This window comes from Lissotriton vulgaris, chromosome 4_1 (assembly GCF_964263255.1).
Source record: "Lissotriton vulgaris chromosome 4_1, aLisVul1.2, whole genome shotgun sequence".
Classification (NCBI taxonomy): domain Eukaryota; kingdom Metazoa; phylum Chordata; class Amphibia; order Caudata; family Salamandridae; genus Lissotriton; species Lissotriton vulgaris.
In genome coordinates this window covers 2053704369-2053726818 of record NC_141691.1, presented here as the reverse complement: position 1 = coordinate 2053726818, position 22450 = coordinate 2053704369, and the positions used below count along the sequence as shown (strand labels likewise).

Below are 22450 nucleotides of genomic sequence, written 5' to 3'. Positions count from 1 at the left end.
GGATCAAACCAGGCCCGCCCTACACAGACAAGCCCTAGTACAATGGACCAGATGTAGGTATTTAAATTGAATTAGGCGAAGTCGCATCACGATCGCTGCCTCCCGTGGGAGGCCAATGCCTTAGTTCAATCGTCCCCATCCAGTGGCCCGAGATCCCCTTCCCACGCCTCTCTAAGTTTGTCTAATGTGGTGGGACTATTTGTCACCAAGGACTAATACATTTTGGAGATTTTATGGTCTTTTTAAGTCTCCCATGAAGACTTTTGCCTCAATGGGACTGTATTCGGGAAGGGTCTCCAGTCCCGCAATACTGGAGGAAATGGCATGTCTAAATTGGAGGCATTCATAGAATTGGGTCTTTGGCGTGTGATATTCCTGCTGGAGGTCCTGGAAAGATTTCAAGACTGTACCACGCATCACATCTCCCAGCACGGAGACCCCCATATTATCCCAGCCACGAAATCCCGATAAGGCAGCTAGTTTTGGCAGTTGCGAAGGGTCTCCAGTCCCGCAATACTGGAGGAAATGGCATGTCTAAATTGGAGGTATTTATAGAATTGGGTCTTCGGCATGTGATATTCCTGCTGGAGGTCCTGGAAAGATTTCAGGACTGTACCACGCATCACATCTCCCAGCACGGAGACCCCCATATTATCCCAGCCACAAAATCTCGATAAGGCAGCTAGTTTTGGCAGTTGCCCATTAAACCACAGGCGAGTTTCCCCAGTCAGCCTGCCCCACCACCCCATCTTACGCCAAGCCGGTTTCTAAACTAGGAAAACTACTCTTGTGGCCGACAGTAAAGAGTTACGCATGGGGGCCTGATATAAGATAGTATGTAGAGTTGAGTTCCCAATGCATCTTCTTTCCTCCGCATATGCGGGATCCGATATGTCCCCGTACTACTATTCATTCAATATCAACAGGTGTGAGGCCATATAGTATGATTGGACATCCGATGTGGCCAGCCCCCCACAATAGGTCGATTGAAAGCAGGTCCGAAACGCTACTCTGGACTCCCCCTCCCGCCCATAAAAACGGACCCAAAGCTGCATTGACCTGGTGAAACCACTGGGGTGAAATGGGGTATGGGTGATTCTGCAGTTGGTAAAGCAGACCATCTTAAAGGCATGCAATTGTTAATTCCTGATGATGATGATCCCAATATTGTTTCTATGGGATCGAAACGTTGTCAACCTAATATGCACTGTAAACACAATTGAATTACTTACGGATGTGTAACGGTATCTCTACATACTGTTTGCTTGTTGCATTTCTTTATACAAGTTACAAGCATTTTTTGTCCTGCCTGAACTTTTTTCTGAATTTGTGAATTTCTGTTCATTTGTGTCTTTGAAATATATGTTGCGTTGGACGCAGGATTGTGTCCCACTTTATTCTTGTGTTTTATGGGATTTGATTCATTATTACATTTTCTGTCCGGCTGGACAGCTTTTGGATAGCACCGATTTCCGGCCTATATTCATTGTTTTCTGTGTGAACCTCCCCTGTCAGGGACTATTTTGTAATTGTAATGAATCAGAATAGTTAGTAGTTACAAAATATATATATGTATATATATTATCGTACTTCACCCAGACCTTTCTCGTACAAGTAGAAAAAGGATGAACACGCGGACCCAGAGTTCTTCGTGCCGTTTATTTCAAAACACCCTGCATCAAAGCCGCCATGACGCGTTTCGGTCCCACCTGGACCTTGATCACATGACACACACACACTGTAATATGTTATATATATATATATATATATCACAATAGCAGATGATGGGTTTAAATATACAAATATCATCGTGCAAGGCCTACCTTATTGGAAAAGATGGTGTAACCCTGCTTGTCCCACAGCTGTATCACTGGGTTGCGACATGTCCTGGCAATAATGTTGTGTGAGCGTTTGCCTGTTTTTCCAAGTCGCTGCATGGCATATGCTTTAAAAAGGCACTCCAGCAAACAGGGCTGTTGTTGTAGAGACCGCCCTAGTAGAGTGCACCTTAGCCTTTTCTCTCAAACGCCTGCCAGCACTAGAGTGACAGGATTAAATAGCTGTAGATATCCATCTTGCTACACTTGCCTTGGAAACCGGACCTCCTTTGTTATGGTTTCCAAATGCGACTAGTATTTGAGCTGTAGTCAGTAACTCCTTTGTACAATGCAAATAGAACTTTAAGCAACTCTTTACATCTAGTGTATGCAGAGTTCATTCCGCAGGTGTCTGGGGATTTGGAAAAAATTTCTAAAGTACAACAGGTATATTCGGATGAAAATCCAACTGAACTTTAGGAACAAACGTGGGATTATTTCTGAGAATCATAGTGTTATCCTTAAACTGTAAGAAAGGTTCCTTTATAGTGAACACTTTAATTTCACTCACTCTTCTGGCAGATGTCAAAACTAGAAATACAACTACGTTCCACATTAGGAATTTGAGTTTGGCCTTGTGAACAGGTTGGAAAGGGCTCTTCATTATTTAACAGTACTGTGTTATGTTGCCAGGTTCGCGAAGACACCTTTATCAGAGGGAATACTTCGAATAAAACGTAAAGAAAATGTGTTATTAGCCTGTTAGATCATAACAATGGAGATCCGGAAATCCTTCTTATCTTGAAATGGCCGCTAAGTGTACTTTATTGTAAGACTGAATCAGGCCTGATCTAGCCAGAGAATAGGTATGGCAAGACCTGTTCTGGAGCTGATAATATAGGGTGAATCTTTGACCTCTGGTGCCATAAGCAGAAGCTCTTCCATTTTAGTCTATATGTTTTAGTAGTATTATCTGCTCTGGCTCTAGCAAGGATTTCGCTGCAGTCTAGTGAGATATCTAAATGTTGAAGCTCATAGTATTCAGGAGCCAGGCCGATAAGTGCAGAGAAGTTGGGTTCGGATGAAGTACCTACCTGCATGTGGCGCATCAATAGCAAATCCTTCTGAGGTTCCAGCTGAATGTAATTCGCCTCTGACAGCAATAGAAGTTCTGTGAACCAGTGTTGTCTGGGCCAATCACCATAATCTGACAGTTCCCACATCATCTTTCTGAGAAGCCTGGGTGTGAGTGGGATCGGGGGGAAAGTATAAGCAACGATCCCGGACCATCTGATTGATAACACATTCCCCAACTACCCTTCGTGCAGGTCCCAGCCTGCTTAAAACTGGCATTTCAGGGTCTCTTGAGATGCAAAGAGATCTAGTTTTGGCTTGACTCATTGTTGGAAGATTGTGTTCAGAATGGATTAATTTAGTTCCCATTTGTGGCAGCGCTGACTTGTTCTGCTTAAAGTTTCCGCCAAACTGTCGCTCACTCCTGGTTAATGTTCTCCTTGTAGTGTTACTTGATGCTCCAAAGCAGGCCATTTCCAGATCTCTTGCACCTCCTGCGTCGACAGGATCTGAGATTGTGTGCCTCCTTGTTTGTTCAAGTAGTGCATACTGATTGTGTTGTCCATTTGTATCAAAATGCAAATGCTACTTACCAGTATGCATCTGTTCTTGGCATGTAGGGCTGCTGACATTCATATCTGTGCATAGATCGCCACCTAGTGTTGGATCCGGATGATTGCACATTGTTGTCCTGGAAGAGTCTTCGAAGTATCACGAGATAGGTGGCTCCTCCCCTGGACTACAGTGCGCATGGGCATCGCCTCCATCCCCAGATTGTTTTTAGCCATTGGCAGAGATGGAGTGAAGAATGTGAGTGATGACCATGCTATGAGCATATGTATATGTATGAATGAATACTGCAGCTGCTACAGGCGCCGGGGGGGAGGGTGGGCGATATGAATGTCAGCAGCCCTACATGCCAAGAACAGATGCATACTGGTAAGTAGCATTTGCAGTTCGAGGCATGTGGGCTGCTGAATTCATATCTGTGCATAGAATACATAGCAGTCCCTCCATTATCGGCGGCCGCCCGTGCCAACTGCAGCGGTCTGAAAAAGTGTTTTTAGAACAGCTTGACCAACAGCTGCCTGCTGTTTGGAATGCACGTCTACACAGTAGTGCTTAGTGAAAGTATGTGTGGTAGACCATGTGGCTGCTCTACAGATATCTTCTAAGGGAATGTTACCTAGGAAAGCCATAGAGGCCCCCAGCTTCCTGGTGGAGCGGGCCCTCGGTGGGATAGTGAGGGTGCGTTTAGCTTTAGTGTAACAGATCTGAATGCACTTTACTATCCACATAGCAATCCCTGCTTTTGAGATAGCGTTTCCCTTGTGGTGTGTGGCAAAAGCAACAAAAAGCTGCTTGGTTTTGCGGAAATCTTTTGTCCTGTCTACATAATAAGGCCCTCTTAACATCAAGGGTGTGGAGCATGCGCTCCGCCAGCGTCTCCGGGTTTTGGAAAAACACCGGCAATTCAATTGTCTGGTTTAAGTGGAAATGGGATACCACTTTGGGTAGGAATTTAGGGTTAGTGCGGAGCACCACCCTGTTAGCGTGTACCTGGAAGAAAGGTTCTTGGATGGTGAGCGCCTGCAGCTCGCTAACCCTCCGTAGCGATGTAATTGCTACTAAGAACGCAACCTTCCAAGTCAGAAACTGAAGCTCACAAGAGTGCAGTGGCTCAAAGGGAGGACCCATCAGCCTTGTAAGAACCACATTGAGTGTTCCATTCTGGAGCTGGTGGGGTCCTTGGTGGAATGACCCTTTTGAGTCCTTCCAGAAAGGCCTTGATAGCAGGGACCTTGAAGAGTGACAGGTGTTGCCTATTCTGGAGGTATGCTGCCATAGCAGACAGGTGAATGCGGATGGAAGAGTATGCCAGATTGCATTGATACAGGTGGAAAAGATAGCAAATGATGTTTTGAATGGAAGCATCTAGAGGGTCAATATTGTGGTTAGCACAGTAGATGACAAACCTCTTCCATTTAGCCGCATAACAAGCTCTGGTAGTGGGCTTAATTGCCTCCCGAATGATATTCATGCAATCGGGAGGAAGATTGAGGTAGCCAAACTCTAGGACTTCAGGAGCCAGATCGCCAGGTTGAGCTGTTGCGGATCTGGGTGCTGAATGTCGCCATGGCTCTGCGTCAGAAGGCTGGGAGTGAGATGAAGCCTTTGATGCGGCACCACGGACAGTTCTAGAAACGTGGTGTACCATGGTTGGCGAGCCCACGTTGGAGCAACCAGGATGAGAGTCATCGAGTGCTGCCTGAGCTTGCGTGCCACCAGCGGTATCAGAGGTGCTGGGGGAAAAGCGTACGCAAATCTGCCTGACCAGTTCATCCACATCGCATTGCCCTGTGACTGGGGGTGTGGGAATCTGGCGGCGAAGCTTTGGTATTTTGCGTTCTCCTTTGTGGCAAACAGGTCTATCTCTGGATGACCCCACCTTTGGAAGTACGGTTGGAGTACTGATGGATGTATCTCCCACTCGTGCATCTGATGGCTGTGCCTGCTGAGCCGATCCGCCATTTGATTGTCCTTGCCCGGGAGATGCTCTGCCATGAGGAAGATGTTCCTCTGAATGGCCCACTTCCACATGCTCTGAGCCAGATGAGACAGCTGTGGAGAGTGTGTGCCTCCCTGCTTCTGGATGTAGTACATGGCCGTCATGTTGTCCGTCCGGATCAACACGACTTTGTTGCACAGATGTACTTTGAACGCCTTCAAGGCCATGAAGATTGCCATCAGTTCCAACACATTGATGTGCATCTTCCTTTGCTGTAGTGTCCATAGTCCCTGCACTGTGTACTGGAGTACATGCGCTCCACATCCCTGGAGACGTGGACGTGCTGGCGACGGAGATGCGCTGCCACAGTCGCTAGGCACTTGGTAAACACTCTCGGTGCCGTGGTGACCCCGAACGGCAGAACCTTGAACTGGTAATGCTGGTCTAAGATCGTGAATCTGAGATACTTCCTGTGGGAAGGATGCAGGGGGATATGAAAATATGCATCTTTCAGATCCAGCGTAGCCAGGAAGTCCCCCTGTTGAAGCAGGGGAAGCACCTGCTGCAACGTGAGCATATGGAAGTGCTCCGAGAGGATGTACCAGTTCAGGGGCCTGAGGTCCAGGATCGGCCTGAGGGATCCGTCCTTCTTGGGAATCAGAAAATACAGGGAGTAAACCCCTGTTCCCCGCTCTTGCAATGGAACGAGCTCTATTGCCCCTTTTTGCAGCATGACTAGAACTTCTTGCTGCAACAAGGTCAAGTGCTCGCCTGACATAGGACGGCTCCTTGGGGGTATGTCCGGTGGAATGGACGTAAGCTCTAGACAGTACCCGTACTGGATAATAGACCTCACCCACCTGTCCGTGGTGATGGTTTTCCACGCCGGCAGGAACTGCTGGAGTCTCCCCCCGACCGGTGTTGCATGGTCGGGGGGCAGTGACAAGACGTCACTGTTTGTTGGTGGTGGTGGACCTGGAACTATTGTTTCCACGTCCCCTGCCCTTGACATTATTGCCTCTGTAACCACCTCGACCCTTGTTGTTATACGAGGCTTGGGTGTTACTTTTGTAATATTGGGTCGACTGGGGCGCCTGTCCCCTTGAGGTGCCTCTGGAGTTTGAGCGGCGAAAGGAACCACTCCGAAACTGCTGACTTTGTAGAGCCCCCATAGACTTGGCAGTTTCCGTATCTTTTTTCATTTTCTCCAGTGTGGCATCCACCTCAGGGCCAAACAGGTGGTCAGGATTCACTGTTTGATTGAGGATCGTAGTTTGGATGTCGGGTTTGAACCCCGAAATTCTAAGCCAGGCATGGCGTCGAAGCAGCACACTGGTATTGATAGCCCTGGAGGCTGTGTCTGCCACATCTGATGGACATGCACATTTGATGGATGCATTCGTAATGAGTTTACCCTCCTGAATGAGCATCTCCCCCGCCTCCTTGTATTGGTCAGGCAAGTGTTGCAGTATGGCCTCTAATGTGTCATAATGGGCCCTATCATAACGTGCAAGTAATGCTTGGGTGTTAGATATTCTCCAGATATTAGCTGCCTGTGCAGCAATTCGTTTGCCTGAGGCCTCAAAGATCTTGGACTCTTTGTCCGGGGGAGGAGCGTCACCAGTAGTTTGAGAGTTCGCCCTCTTCCGAGCGTTGGAAACAACCAAGGAGTCCAATGGCAAGTGTCCCTTGATATATGTAGGATCCGTGGGCGCTGCCTTATATTTCCTGTCGATGCGAGGGTTGACCACACGCGCTCGGGTGGGCTCTTTGAAAACCTCCGTTGCATGTTTCAGCACCCCCTTAAGCATCGGTAGCGTTTTGACAGACTTTTCGGCTACCGAGAAGGTGTCGAACAAGAAGTCCACATCCACGGGGTCCGAGTGCAGCTCGACGTCGTGGTTAGCAGCAGCTCTCTCTATCAGAGCATTGAAGGCCGCCGAGTCCTCAGACGGGGACGTCTTGGCCGCGAAAAGTTGTGTCCTGAGCCGACTGCGGGTCCTCCGTGTCGCCTCCGGCGGACCACGGGACGTGCTCCTCCTCCGGATCCGAGTACGCCGGATAGTTGTACTCGTCACCTTCCTCGTCCGCATCGGCTGCAGCGGAATGCGTCGGCGAGTGTCCTAGGGTTTGCGGGGACACAGGTTCCACCAAAGCCGGAGAGTCCTCGGAGTCCCTTTTGTTTTTGAGAGGAATCTTAAAGGGTTCCAACGTCGGCTCCGTCGTGATCTTCCGTTTGAGGAGCGACAGCTTTCCGGTGTTGGCGTCGATTATTACTGCACGACGTTCCTCTTCCGCAAGCGGCTGGAGACGCAGCTTCGACACCGCCAAGGCAGCCTTCGGCGTCAACACCTCCCTCGAGGGTCCGCCCTGTTTCGGTGCGAAGGCCTTCGGCGCCGACTTGGGCGGCAGGGTGAAACGGATAGGCGTTTGCTCCCTCGCAGGCTTAGGCGTCGGCTTAGGCGCACTGGTGTCCTGTGCGGGAACCACACTGGCCTTTCGAATCCGCTGCAAGGATTCCGCTACCTTCTTTGTCCAGGCCGGAGAGGGCTGGGCCGGTTCGAGCGACCCCACGTCTTCGAGAGCCTGTGCGCCGGCAGGCACCGTCTTCGGGGCCGACGCCCCCTGCCTATGCGCGTCGTCGCCCTGACGCTTCTTCGAAGCAGTCTTCGGGTCCGCGACCCCTTTCGGCGCCGACGCAGCCGCGTCGGAGGACTTCACCTTCGGCGCCGACCCCGAGGGCTTCGGGTCGGCCATTTTGGCGTGGCTCTTCAAGTCGGCCATTTTGGATTTCTTGGAAGTTGACACCTCCAGAACCTTCTTCACCTGCGCCACTTTCACTTTCGGTTTCGCATCCGAGGAGCGGGACCAGTTGGCTTCACTTTCGTTTTCTTCGACGTAAGTGATGGTTCATAAGTGTCCGTGACCGGGCCCGGAGGCGGGGACGTAGGACTCATAGTTAGATCTTGGGTAAGGCCCGAAGGCGATCCCTCGACCTGGGCCGTATGAAGGGGAACAACCCCTGAGTCAGGTTGGGGAAGCTCTTCCTCCGAGCTATCTCCCATCGTGGTAAAAGTTTGTTCGTCGTCCCCTACCTCGTCGGTGACTTCGTCAAAGTTCTCCTCACCCGCGTCGTAGGCCTCTCCCTCGGATGCAGGATTAGAGTCCGAACCTTGCACGTCGTCTTCTCCCTCGACATATTCTTGGAAAATGTCGTCAGGCGGGGGGGCCGCGGCCGATAACCTAGCCTGGAGCCTATTGGCCCGACGAATCTTTAAAGTCTTCTTGCTCCTGAATTTCGAACACGCCATGCAGGTGTCCTCGCGGTGATCCGGCGACAAGCAGGTATTGCACACCGGGTGCACGTCGAGGTGCGAGTATTTAGAGTGACACAACGGGCACTTCTTAAACGGAGTTCGCTCCATAGCAAGAGTGTAGTACAGGCCCGACCGCGCCGAAAGCACGTGGAAGGGCAGCAAGAGATCGGAGCTGAGAGTCAGAAAGAAACCCGTACGCAACTATACCGACGCCCAGCCTAAAGACCTTTTGGTCTCGAGTAGAAGTTGAACAACTATCGGTTCCGACAGAGGGAACCGAAACACATCCGAACCCAATGGCGGAAAAAAACAATCTGGGGATGGAGGCGATGCCCATGCGCACTGTAGTCCAGGGGAGGAGCCACCTATCTCGTGATACTTCGAAGACTCTTCCAGGACAACAATGTGCAATCATCCGGACCCAACACTAGGTGGCGATCTATGCGCAGATATGTATTCAGCAGCCCACATGCCTCGAACCTGAAGATCCTTTAATTCTCAGTAAGAAAGTATGAAGGGCAAGAGAGATTGCTCTGATCTCCAGGAAGTTTAGGTGTATTTACGATTGCTTAAGGGTCCATTTCCCATTGATTTTGAGACCCTGCAAATGGGTCCCCCAACCTTCTAGAGAAGCATCTATTGTAATGACATTCGGGAATTTAGGACAGGAACGTGAGATCTGATGAGTATAGCTAGCAATTCCTTCTGGAATAGATGGAGATGAGGTGGGTGCCTGTCATTTTGGTGGAGTGGTGGTTGGAATCTGGGTGAACTCTAATGTGATGAGATCCAGAACCCATTTGTCTGATGTTATTTTCCACTATGGATGAGAAAATGTTGAAATGTTTGCTCCCACAGGATGGTGTGCTGTAGAGAGCATAACTGGCACTATAGCATTATCACTGTTTTCTGCCAGTGTCTCTTGCCTCTGCTGTCTGCCTTCTCCTTAGTGCCTACTTGGATTAGGCGGACGCTGGCAGCTGGATGTTGCTGGTAACTTGGCCTATAGGGCTGATAAGTCGGATATCTCTCGTATCCTCCTCGATACAAATAAGTGCCTCTTCCGCAGGCTCCAGAGAAGGGTGTTTTTCAAAATTGTAATTTGCCCAACGGTCTTGCGGTGTCAGTGTCCCCCTTGATTGCTTGCCTAACAGAGCGTCACCATCATATGGCATATCTAATATTTTTGTTTGCACCTCAGGTCTGAATGTTGCAACCTTTACCCAAACTTGTTGCCTAAGGACCGCTGATCCTGCAAGTTGTTGGAATCCTATGAAAGCTATATCTATAGCACAATCTATGATTTCCGATTAGGATCTTTACCCTCTTACAGAATCTTTTTTGCTTCTGTCCTTTTGTCTTCAACCAGGAAATCCATGTATGTGACAATGTCGGACCACATCTGGCAGTCATATCAGCCTAGAATTACCAGTAAATCAGCCGCTTGTACTGTTGTTGCTGACAGTTGAAAACTTCTTCCCAATGTTATCAAGGCGTCTGCCTTCTTTGTCAGGTGGGTTGATATGGGTGTGGAAGGGTTATTTGATCTGTGCTGTGCAACCTGTGTGATGACAGTCCGGTTTCCGATGTCCAACCAGACATGCTGGCGAATCCTGAGGAGCTTTGTTTATAAATTATTGGCAGAACCGCTGTGATCGAATCAGGAGTTTTCATGATCTGTATTCCTTCCTCCCAGATGTAATCAAAAATTGGAATTGCTTATCTAGATTGTTCCTCAAAATCATGTAGAAAACAATCCATTTCATTGTTATTATAATTTGGAAACATGAGGATGTGAGCATACCACAGGCTGTTTCTCCCACTGAATTCGCTTGCCACGTATGGTTCCAGTTCCAATGAGTCATGACGACGGTCGTGCAGACATAGTAGTAGCCTGTGGTTGCGTGCCTAATGCAGAGGAGGGGTTGCGGGTCTGGGGGTAGGGGGGAGAGAAAGAGAGTGAGGAAGGGGGGGTGGTAGAAGGAGTGGATTGTGATTATGGTCTTTGCCGCTGTAGTTATAGTTTTTTTCCTTTTTCTGTTACATGATGCATGCTACTTAATCGTATGCTCAAGCTGAGGGGGTTTTACCCTGACTCAAGCGGTTGGGTGAGAACCCGGCGTGCTGACGCTCCTGAACAGTCCTGGAGTTCGAAATTGGACACGAGCATCATGGTTTGGTTAATAGTAGGCGAATAGCTCATGTTTCACTTGTTGCACGCCTTGGTTGTTGTAAACACAGCATATTATCCTATTGTGAACGTGACTTTATGCTTGATACGCCTATGCCATTGTGCTTGCATTGTTGCTAACACCTACGAAATCTGTACTGTACTTTTGAAAAATAATGCTAATAAAACAGATTTGTTAAAAAAAATTAGAAGTTGGAAACATTTGGCCGCTCTCACCGTAAAGGTATGAAAACCACAGATATCTTCTTGTGGGGAGTCCACAGGTTGTGGTGCAAGAGGTGAAGGTGCTGGGGTGAGGATCGCCCCATTTATTGGACACAGATTGATTATCTTTATTTTCACCTTCCTCGCAATTGTCATCCGAGGAGGACGGGTCTTCCAGAGGAGGCATGGCAATAGTGGACATCGGGGTCATTACTGGAGTGGCAGGTGGACACACATGTTCGGTTGATCTTGGTTTAGGAGGTGGTGGGCACATCGAGGATGATGTTGACCTTCAGGGAAGAGTCTATAGTAGTCCTGCAACATGTCATGTTGGTCTTGCACTAGAACCACAGGAACCGAACCATGCTCTCTGAAGTTGGAGGCGGAACGAAGTGGAGAATGGCTCCACATTTTGTCTAGGATTCTCTATATACTGCTGCCTTTCCCTGACGTGCTCATAATAGTCCCCTTCATCTTCTTCTTGGTACTTGACATTATGTTCGCTGGGATTATGAGCTGCACTAAATGGTCCATCATCATCCTCCTCCTCCACATCTAAAAATAAATGGGTGGCCAGGGAGCCATCTTGCTACGTAAAGTATGTTCTGGCTGTAAAATGTATTGTTTTGGTTTGTCCATCCTTGATGGTTGCGTCATCGGTATCGCCAACAATGTAGTCATCAGTTCCGTTATAAGATAGGTGGTTTCTTCAACAGCAGTTTTGTCTATGGCGTCTGTGTTTGTTGCTGGGTGTGCCGTCAGCAGTCTTGTCGATGGTGCTGGCACGCTGGTCGTCTATGTGGTTGTCGTTCTTGACGGTGCTGTTGTAGTTGATGTGGTGGTCAATGTCGTTTTTGATGGTGGTGTTGTTGTCGAGAAGATTCTCATTGCCAGTTTATATTTTGCCATGACTGGCCCAGAAGAGGATTTCTAAGGATGTAATGGCAAGGTGTTGAAGGCTCTGATCTATTAGCCTCTGAGGAGTTCTTTTCTTTTTCCCTTTAAGACAAGAGCCTATTGAAGACTTAAGGCGAGTATTTTTATGGCTTTTCTATGCACCTCTAGTGATCCCTTTTCCTTGACCTTTTCCTGTGAGGTAATGGAATCCTCACTATCCTTCTCCTCAGGAATGACAGCTGTTTTAGGTTTAAGTTTTTGTATCAACAATAACAGCCTCCCCTCTCTATCTTTGAGAGTTTTAGATGTAAAGGTGCAACAGATTTTCTAGACCTTTACCTTGTGGGCAGGATGAAGGCAGTAGACCTTGTGAGGATCTCTAAAGCATTGCCTCTTCTTTCCACAGGCCCAGCAAGGTCTGAAAAGTCCTATTTTCAATGTATCGGACATATTCATGCCAGGCGCTGGGAAAGGACGACACAGACATAATCTGGTTGATCCGAATCTAGGTAGCCGCTGAAGTACTGATCAGAGCTCAAAGAGACTCCCTTTCACATGTTGTGTGGTATAAAATCTGAGGGAAGTTGCCTCTGAAGGGAGTGTTCTAAAGGGTGTTAATCGCCTGATTGTCTGGAGTTTGGTTCTTTATAATGATGTAGATAAGCTATTAAATTGAATGTCTTTTGCCATTATAAGCTTTGCATACTACTTTTACAGCTTTAAAGGATACAGTGGGACTCCCACCTCGACAACAGGGAATGATTATTGTATGTGAATCCATGAAAGATCCAATACTGGAGAATGCAGAATTAGGATTTTCTGGTTTGGATTTCCTGTTTGGTCCTCCTACGTAAGAGATTACTTCTGGGCAGGGATTATGATCAGTGATTCTGAGACAAATAAGTAGACTGGGTAAGGCTGTACCTCTTTTGCAAAACTGATCATCAAAAAAAGGTCTGTGCTTTCTTAGTCAGTCCATGGACTAGTGTTTGGGTTCTGTGATTCTTAAGTCCAGCTCTCTTCATGGAGCGACAGAGAATTCTATACGGTCTGTCACTTGTATCTGAGTGGGTTGTTTCTGCATGTTTCACTAAGTACTGCACCCAGGGTCGACTGTATTGGTTTTCAGGTCGGAACACTATTTTGTTGTTATTAAATGAAACATCCGCTATGAGACTAACTGGTCATAAAGTCAGTTTATAAGCATTTGTTTGGCGCAGTTGCTTCTCATTTGGGCGGATCCTCTAACCCTCTCTTGATACTTGAATGGTTCAAAATTCAAATGCAAAGCTGTAGCCAAGACTGGAAAAGAACATTGGCAGGGATATGGAATAATTCACTTGAAAATCAGAAACAGCCCAAACCACAAGTATAAAATTAGATTGGCTGTAAGATAAAGTGCACACGGCTAACACGAGTAACTGTTATAAGGGCTGACCCTAACCCAGTTATATCCAGGATGACAGGCAGTGACAGAAAATGTATGCCCTTCAGAAAATACATAAAACATCTGTGGACAAGGCACATGCACACTATGTGCTTGTTTTGCATGTCCACCAACGTCCAGATATGTAGTCCTCTTAACTTTAAGTGGCATTAGACCTCCTTCTAGACAGAGAGCAGAGCAGGGGGCTGGTTATAGAACGAGTTTGGAGACAAGCTTACCTGCCAACCGAAAAGAAGTCTCTACGTGCAGCTCAAAAGGACTACTATGCTGCGATCAAGACAGCAAAAAGCAGGTACTATTCGGACAGAATCGAGAAGGCTGATAACAACAGCAAAGAGATCTTCTCGATCGTCCAAAAATGTTTATCTCCTTGTGCTGCCCAACCCCTGCTCCCCTCTTCCGCTCAATGGTGTGAGGAACTGTCCTGCTACTTTACGGACAAAATTGCTAAAATCCAACTGGACTTAGAAGCAGTTCAAAAGTCCTCTGTGACTCCACTTGCCCTTCTATCATCGGATAGACGATGCTTAGAGGATCAGTTTGTTGCTTTCCTCCCGGCCTCGGAATCTGAGATACGGCAAATCCTGGCAGCGTTAAAGTCCGGATCCCCTTCAGACCCCTGCCCGGCTAGGGTTTTGGGAGGGATAGTGGATATTATTTATCAAGAGGTGACTCAGATTATCAACCTCTCCCTTTCCACGGCCTTAATTCCGAGAAGTTGGAAGGAAGCAAAATTGCTCCCTTTGTTAAAAAAGGCTGGTCTAGACCCTTCAATGCCATCGAGCTATCGGCCTATCTCATTGTTGCCAGCCCTGGCGAAGGTGTGTGAGAAGGTGGTTTTTAAACAGCTGGATAGTTTCATCGAGTCCTCTCACGCCCTTCACCCTGCTCAGTCAGGGTTCAGAGCGGCTTACAGCACCGAGACAGCACTAGTTGAGGTCTCGGAGGCAGTTCGAGAGTGCTTGGACGGGGGTGGCAGAGCGGTCCTGATTCTACTGGACCTCTCTGCCGCCTTCGATACGGTGCCCCACGCCCTGCTCATTGCAAGACTGCGAGCCGTCGGCATCTCAGGGTTGGCCCTTGACTGGTTGTAATCGTTTTTGAGTGACAGAACTCAACAGGTCTGGATGCCCCCCTACTCTTCGGCCCCGAAAAGACTGACCACTGGTGTTCCGCAGGGTTCTACGTTAAGCCCTTTATTGTTTAACGTTTATATGACCCCCTTACTTTATCTGGCGGAACAGCTTGGAGCCAAGATAATAGCCTACGCTGACGACACACAGCTGCTATTCACCTGGCCTAAGGGTGTGTCCGATCCATCAGCAGTCCAGTATTGCTTGTCGGAAGTATTTAGGTGGCTTGCACAAGTCCAACTTAAGTGCAACGAAGACAAGTCCGAGGTCTTGCTTTTTGGCTCTTTCCCTGACAACTTCAAGGACCAGATTTGGCCCCCGGACCTGCCCTGCCCTAGTACGATGGGTGGCCCAGCTAAGAACTTGGGAGTTTGGTTCAGCCAGGACCTGAAGTTCTCGGACCATATTAAAAAATTGACCGGCATCTGTTTTGGTACCTTGCGAGCCCTGAGAAGATTTTTCCCTCTTCTTCCCAGGGCAGCCAAGGAGACGGTTCTTCGAGCCCTGATTTTATCTCGGCTCGATTACGCTAATGCCTTATTTAGTGGCTTGCCTGCGTACATGGTTCATCGCCTTCAGGTGATACAAAACGCTGCAGTACGCCTGCTTTTCTCTCTTCCTAGGAGGTCGAGCGTGCGGGGCCACTTACGAAGTCTGCACTGGCTCCCAGTGCCACACCGAATTCTGTTTAAAATTCTGGTGTTGGCATTCAGAGCCGCTCACGGCCAGGGGCCGACGTATTTGCAGAAACGGTTTTCATTTTATACTCCCAACCGTGCCCTACGATCGGCCAACCAATGCCAACTGGCCATTCCCAAGTACAAATACACCCGATTGGGTGGCCAATCTATTTCATTTAAGGCAGCTTCTGCCTGGAATGCCCTCCCCCTGTTCCTTAGAGCCTCTCCATCTATTAATGTTTTTAAGAAAGAACTTAAGACCCATTTGTTCAACGCTCCACTCTAATAGATCTGTGCCAGATTCATCACTCTTGCTGCTGAATTACTCACCGCGCCAGGATACCCCGTGGTAATAGAGCACGCTATAAAAGTTTTAATAAACATAAACATAAACGTTTGAGACTTTAGGCAGGTTACAGGCACTATAATGAGCACCTACGATTACTGGTACATCCAGGCCCAAATTAGTGGGAAGAATACAAGTGACTGAGCACCTGACCTGGAGGAATATATGAGTCACTTTCACAAAACAAAACTTTCATCCATAAAGGATAAAGAGACATGTGTGGAGGTATGGCCACTACCATCTTAGGAGGCATGTCATTGCCAATCTTGGAGGCCACAAACATTCCATGCAAGTTGACTGCCCTCTGTATAGAGTCCTGTAACTCACAGAATTAAGGAAGAGCAGCTCCACCATGTTCTGCTTCTGTACTGCATTTTGGTCCGCATCTTCGGATCGGTTTATTGACACAAGACAAGATAGACAGGGTGGCGGGAGATGTAGGGTGGATGCAGCTCCTCTACCTCAACCTGATAGTCATGAGATCCATCAAAACATGTCTGATGACTACGTAAACTAATGCATTCACTTCAGGAATCCATGTTTGACCTCAGAGTCACGGTTTAAATCCTGTGGGGTTCACGCCGCCTTTCATCCTTTCAAGTTTAATGAAACTAGTGCCATCGAGTTGAAAATCCAACATCAGTTATTTAAGGCCAAAATACCCTTCAGGTGAACACATGCTTTACGACTACAAGTTACATTATGGTAAGGTTGTCGCAGTCACATACATATCCCACAAAGCATAGGAACATCGAGGAGGCAGTCATTAACCACAAGATAGCCATGAAGGAGAGGTGGATTTAATTAGGAAACAAACTAGCACTGACCTGGTTCTACACATAAGAAGTTCGATTGCCAAAGCAAGGTTTCTGTTGCTAAAGATCCATAATGAGAGGGATTTCTAGGGATGCAGTCAGTGAAAACCAGTAACCGATTTGATGGGACTTTTCAATTGTGCACGTTCAGAGTAATAACTCTTTCACCACTATTCCCTTTTGAAACTTTGAAAGCAAGGAAATCACATTTCTCACTGAGTGAGGGCTACATATCTGTGTCTAACATTAAAAGGAAGTGGAAGTCTTCCACAACTCCATGGGCTGTATGTTGTGGTTAAGGTACTGAAGGATATGCAGGGGTGGTTACATTTCTCATCTCACTCTCCTATCTATGCCCTCTGCTTCTTATCTCTAGTCTTTGAAATTATATGGGATTTTTAGGCCTATGCAAAAGTAAGTTTTTTCTTTAATATTCTTTTTAGGCAACAAAGTGTATTGATGGTTTTTTGGTGCCAATACCACCACACCAGTGCTTCAAGGTTTACATCCGAAGCCTTCCTTGGGGTTATCGGATAAAAGAATTCTCATCTGGTTCTTTTGAGCTCATTCACCAGTTTTGGAAGTCAAGTTGCTGCCCTTCTTTGAAATATTGTTGGTGTTTATTTTTGAGGAGGAGGATGGTTTATCCTCCACTCGTAAGAGCAAGAGGTTTCCACTTTATGTTTTCAGTGAGTCGAGTTTTTGGAGTAGAAGATCGTCTTGAATCTTCCTGTCCAAAGTGTTTGACCCAAGTCCTGTTACACGAACCACCGTATGTTTCGTTTTTTAGACTTCCAGAATTATTTTTTGGGGCATTTTCAGAGGATAGGTAATAACAGCTTCTCTTCATTCCATACCGTTTTTAGACCAAACAAAATAACATGAAAACCTAACCATTCAATTGCATTTACTTGAACATGGCAACCATTTTGTTGAGACATATCAGTTAGACTGCCAAATAAACCTGGGTAAAAAGTAATACTAATCCAGACGAAAGTCAGGATACACAACTTTTTAGTTACCAGCACTTGACAATACTTTGTCCCAAACATCTCTACGAACCCATAGAAGGGTTCATTTTTCTCGTTCCATGTCTCTACGCAATTCTCAGTAACATACGTCCTGGTGAAGCCCCCTTGCACTTTGAAACAACCACTAAATCCCTACCTGACGTCCACCACTGTACTAGCAGCTGATGTCATCTACGCAAACTCAGGCGTACCACCCTTTACGGTCAGTGCTTTCCCAGGGTCTGCAGGAATAACTCAAGGACTGCCAGAAACTACCTACCTGTGATCACTTGCAGAAAGAGCTTTTGCCCATAGTTGAATGATTGAATGAATAGTACCTTTCCTGTGTTGAACTGAGAACTTATGCCCCCTCGTTCACGTTGGTGCAGGTGCACAGCCAAGCTGTGCGTACCATTCAGACAACACTTACACAGAAACGGCCACCAGGCAGACGGCGGGGTTGGGGTTCCACGCAACACTCTTCACAGCTCCCTCCACCTCAATGGTTTTCATACAGCGAGCTGTGCTCACCTCCCAGAACTTCACAGAGCAGTCATCTGAGCCTGAAAAATAAAATATATATTATATATATTTTTGGAATTTGCTGTGCCGAGACCCAAATTCATACATTAACCTACACGCAACAGAGAACCAGTATCATGCCATCACGCTCAGTCTAGTAGTTCAGTTAGGGTTTTCTCGTAAGTGTGAGTCCAGGATGACAAATTACAATAGGTCTCCTCAAAACACCCAGGAAAAAACTTGGGAGAGCCTTATCCTGTGGCCACTAGCACTCCTTCAAACTGGGCCCTACATTCCTACCACGTTGAAGTAAGGAGAGGCAGCAAAATGTATGCCATAGACTTCATTCCATCACAAGCTTGAATAACCAGGGCATCACAGAAACTCATGGCCTGCACTTGGCTCCACCCCAGCAGGCGGAGGCCCAAGTCCATGGCCTATTGTTTGGAGTTACAACAGAGTGCTCTACATGACACTCAAAGTGCTACATAAGTTAAAAAAAACAGATCAAGTAACACCTTACCAGATACTAGCCACTGCCCGGTCGGTGACACACTGATACAACGCACCAGATTGGTGTGTCCACGGTAGACCTGAGGAAGAGAAAGATGCAACGAATCAGAGACGTTCACAATACAACCAAACGGAAACTATACTTGTTGCTAAATTTATCATTCATCAGATCTTAAAGCAAACTGTTGGGTTAGTGAGCAACAGGTATAAATGTACTAATGGTCGGTATAATGTTCAATTTGCTGTTGCCAATACTTGTAGAGGATACCGACATCTATCACGAATACTATATGGTACTTAAAGCGGCCTGATCCCAAAAGCTCCATCCACCAAACTGTGTGGCATAGTGTGAGACAGTAAATATCCTGGAGCATCACTGCTCAAAACAAAGCTCACTGAGATCAGAAGCCAACAATCATAAACTCACTGAGCGATGACTGCAGACCCCTCCGCAAGTGAGAAACTTGACCAGTAAACCTGCAGCACAATGTTCTTAACCTGCAGCAAGTGGAGAACTAAAACCTCACCAATCAGATCCAATAATATAGATCACACAGAGATGTGAAGTCAAAAAGCTAAAACTGTAGGAAGCGCAAACCAAAATTTGAGGAAGCCAGAAATCTTCTGGTGGATGATGAACTGCTTGAACAAACTCCCCGGGTGCCTCCTGTGCCTATGCTCTGGCAGGAATAAAACTAGCAGGTTTTGGAATCTGATTAGCATTTTTCGGGCACAGGTTATTCTACTTGCACCTCAAGTTGGGGCGGGTGTAGTGTACATAAGGGTATAGGGTTTTCCGATGTAAATGAATCATAAAAAGATAGACTGATCAATAGACAATAAGTATTAGGTGAGATAATCGCCTTCCAGGCCCCACCCCAACTTGACTGATCTCCCCTCCTCCAGCCAACCCTTTGCAGAAGATATGGTTTCTGGGTTGTTGTGCGTCTGGTTTTGATCCATGAACTCGTGCTGGAACAAGGAAGAAACCGGTTTGGGCAGCTCGGCGTGTGGCCAGAGACTGTGTGACATCTTGAGTAAGAAGGGGGAGCGTAGGACTGGGCACATGAACAAAGTTGTTCGGAGTGGACACTAGTGCACCCTGCAGCCTATCACCATGCCCTTGGTGAGCTTTGGAAGAAGAGATCTAAAACTCAGATGACTACCATAACCATGGGACCAAAGTACTGTAAATATTATGGAATGCTTGATACCAAGAGAATAAACTACACTCTGAGCAAGATGTAATGGAGCCCCACTGGACCTCAACCCAAACAATTAAGTGATACACCACATTTAAGTGGCTGATTGTGTATGTTCTGCCTCCTCCTCCTCCCTTCCAACTACCTGGGAGAATAGGTTAAAACAAGTTATTTACCTTCAATAATTTTGTTTCTGTGTTGGCGCAGAATGTAAGACTGGATTTGGGACTTCATTTAAGCAAGAAAGGGCCACTGGCACCAAGCAGCGCTGTGCAGCCCCAGTTGTTTTTAAGTCCGGCTCCACAGGAAGTGAGGCAGTGGGTCTAAGATACAGCGCCGAGAGTGTTCGGGACATCAGTTCCACAAGTATTTAAGTGCCTCACAAAGGTGAAACAAGCATTTACAATGCAATGGTCTCGGCAATATTATAGGTAGAGCTATTGGTATTGCTCATTTTTTATTTTTTTGTATCCCTAAATAAATGGCATTGTCATTTCTATTGGCATTAGCTTTTTTGGGCATATGTGATACCTATTGCATTAGCAGAGAGAGAGTTAGGTAGTGAGATAGAGTGAGGTATTGAAATAGAGAGAGAGTGAGGTAGTGAGAGAGTGAGGTAGATAGAGAGTGAGGTAGTGAGATAGAGAGTGAGGTAGTGAGAGTGAGGTAGTGAGGGAGAGGGATGTTGTGAGGGAGAGGGATGTTGTGAGGGAGAGGGATGTTGTGAGGTAGTGAGATATAAGCATAGAGTGATGTTGTGATGTAGTGAGATAGAGAGAAATAGTGAAAGAGAGTGAAAGTGAGTTAGTGAGATAGAAAGAGTGAGGTAGTGAGATAGAGAGTGATTGAGATAGTGAGAGAGAGTGAAGTTGTGAGGTAGTGAGAGAGTGAGGTAGTGATGTTTTGAGAGAGAAAAGTGAGAAAGTGAGGTAGTGAGAGGTGCCGAGCTCCTCGTCCCAGAGAGGCCAAAGAGTGAAGTCCAGCTGTTTGGCAGGGGGGATGCCATCCCCCCTTTAAAATAAGTGGTGGGACGCTGTCCACCCGCGTGGTACCTCAACTTGAGCCCTGCAGTAACCCCCTAGACCTGTGTACCCTTGGGCCTCTAACGCTGGTGGTCTAACAAGGCTCCATAATCCGACACGCCATGCCGGGGCTTAGTGTGGCAGGCTCCAGACAGCACTTCCGGCTAGGTGCCAGCTCGGTCTCGAGACAGATACAGAGAAAAGAGAGAGAAGAGAGAAGAAGAGTAGAAAGAAGGGAAGGGAGAGAGAGAGAGAATGAATAAAGAAGGAAGTGAAGAGAGAAGGAAGAGAAGGGAGAAGGAAGAAAAGAGAAGAAGTAAGAGAAGGGAGAGAAGAGAGAAGGAAGAGCGGAGAGAAGGAGAAGGAAGAGAAGGGAGAAGGAAGAGAAGGGAAAGAAGTAAGAGGGGAGAGAAGTAAGAGAGGAGAGAAGGAAGTAAAGAGAGAAGGGAGAAGGAAGAAAGAAGGAAGATAAGTAAGAAACAAGGGAGAAGGGATAGTGGAGAGAAGAGAGCGAATAGAGAAGGAAGAGAGAGGAGAGAAAAGAGAAGGAAGAGAAGAGAGAAGGAAGAGAGAGAAGAGAGGGGATAGTGGAGAGAAGGAAGACGGAGGAGAAGGAAGAAAAAAGAGAAGGAAGAGAAAAGAGAAGGGAGAGAAGCAAGAGAGAGAGAAGGAAGACAGGAGAGAAGAAGTGAAGAGAGAAGGAAGAGAGAACCTGGAGAACTAGAGATCTATGTACGGCAAAGTGCATTCTGGAACATGTAGTCTCGCTTTTCTCCTTTCCGCCATGGGCAACAAGTCCAAGCGTGCAGAGGGACAGTAGTTATAAGCCCTAACCTGAAATCGTGCTGGAAGCTCAGGGTGCGACATATGGCACGTGGTCGCATATCATCATGCCTGATATTTCACCCCTGACACCTGCGCGCGCTGTACAAGCCAATGGGGCGGAGGTGTCAGGTCTGCGGCAAATCTGCCCTGTGCATTACTTAACAATAAGGGGCACAACAGTGACATGTTTCTATATAGTATCTGTTATGTAAGCCTGTGTCTTTGCAGCGAAGAGACGAAGGTGTGTGACAAACTCTATACCCGAGGATGCTCAAGCGGACACAATGAGGCATGCTATAGCGTCAATGAAGGCAGTAAGGAGCGGGGCACAATACCCAAGATCTGCTCTAGCGCCTTGACTCGATTTAGCCCTCGAGACCTAGCGCGCCCGATACACCTCTGAGTTACACATGGCATACACATGGCATCTGCTGCCACGTGCCCCTTCCGACAACCCCCCCCCCCCCCAACTACTCTCGCTGGACTCCGTGGCCACTCGAAACGCACATAAAAGTAACACAGACCAAGATACAGGTAAAAGAAGGCACCCGAGCCGTAGTGCTTTTAAAAGCACGAGAAACAGCATGTGCCGTGTACTGCACTCTCTTACTTAAGACACTGCGATAGAGTAAGCCCTCCGGATTGCGAATATATCCAGTTTAGTGCAATAAAGCGCTCAATACTGACTCCAAGCGCTCTGTGTTGGCAGATAAAGGAAGTGAGCCACAATGGATGAAGAGATTTGCCCACGATCACTCAATGTGGCCAAGTGAAAATGCTGTTCGAGCCTCCTGGGTCCACATTAAACACATGCCAGCTCGCCGGGGACACCATGCATCCCTCCTCACACACACACTCACACATGCATCCCTCCCCACACACATGCACACACAACCCTTCACGTCACACCCTGCAGCCTACGCTCC

General features: G+C 47.3%; 1 protein-coding gene across 1 annotated transcript in view; it reads right to left on the bottom strand.

Moving 5' to 3' along the window:
* Window positions 1–22450, bottom strand: part of BOP1 (BOP1 ribosomal biogenesis factor) — a 73918-nt gene that overhangs the window by 12522 nt on the left and 38946 nt on the right. The window contains exons 7-8 of the mRNA XM_086966445.1: window positions 18486–18555; window positions 17871–18003 (exon numbers count right to left, since the gene is read on the bottom strand). Coding sequence (XP_086822571.1) covers window positions 17871–18003; window positions 18486–18555 — 203 coding nt within the window. The remainder of the gene's footprint in view (window positions 1–17870; window positions 18004–18485; window positions 18556–22450) is intronic.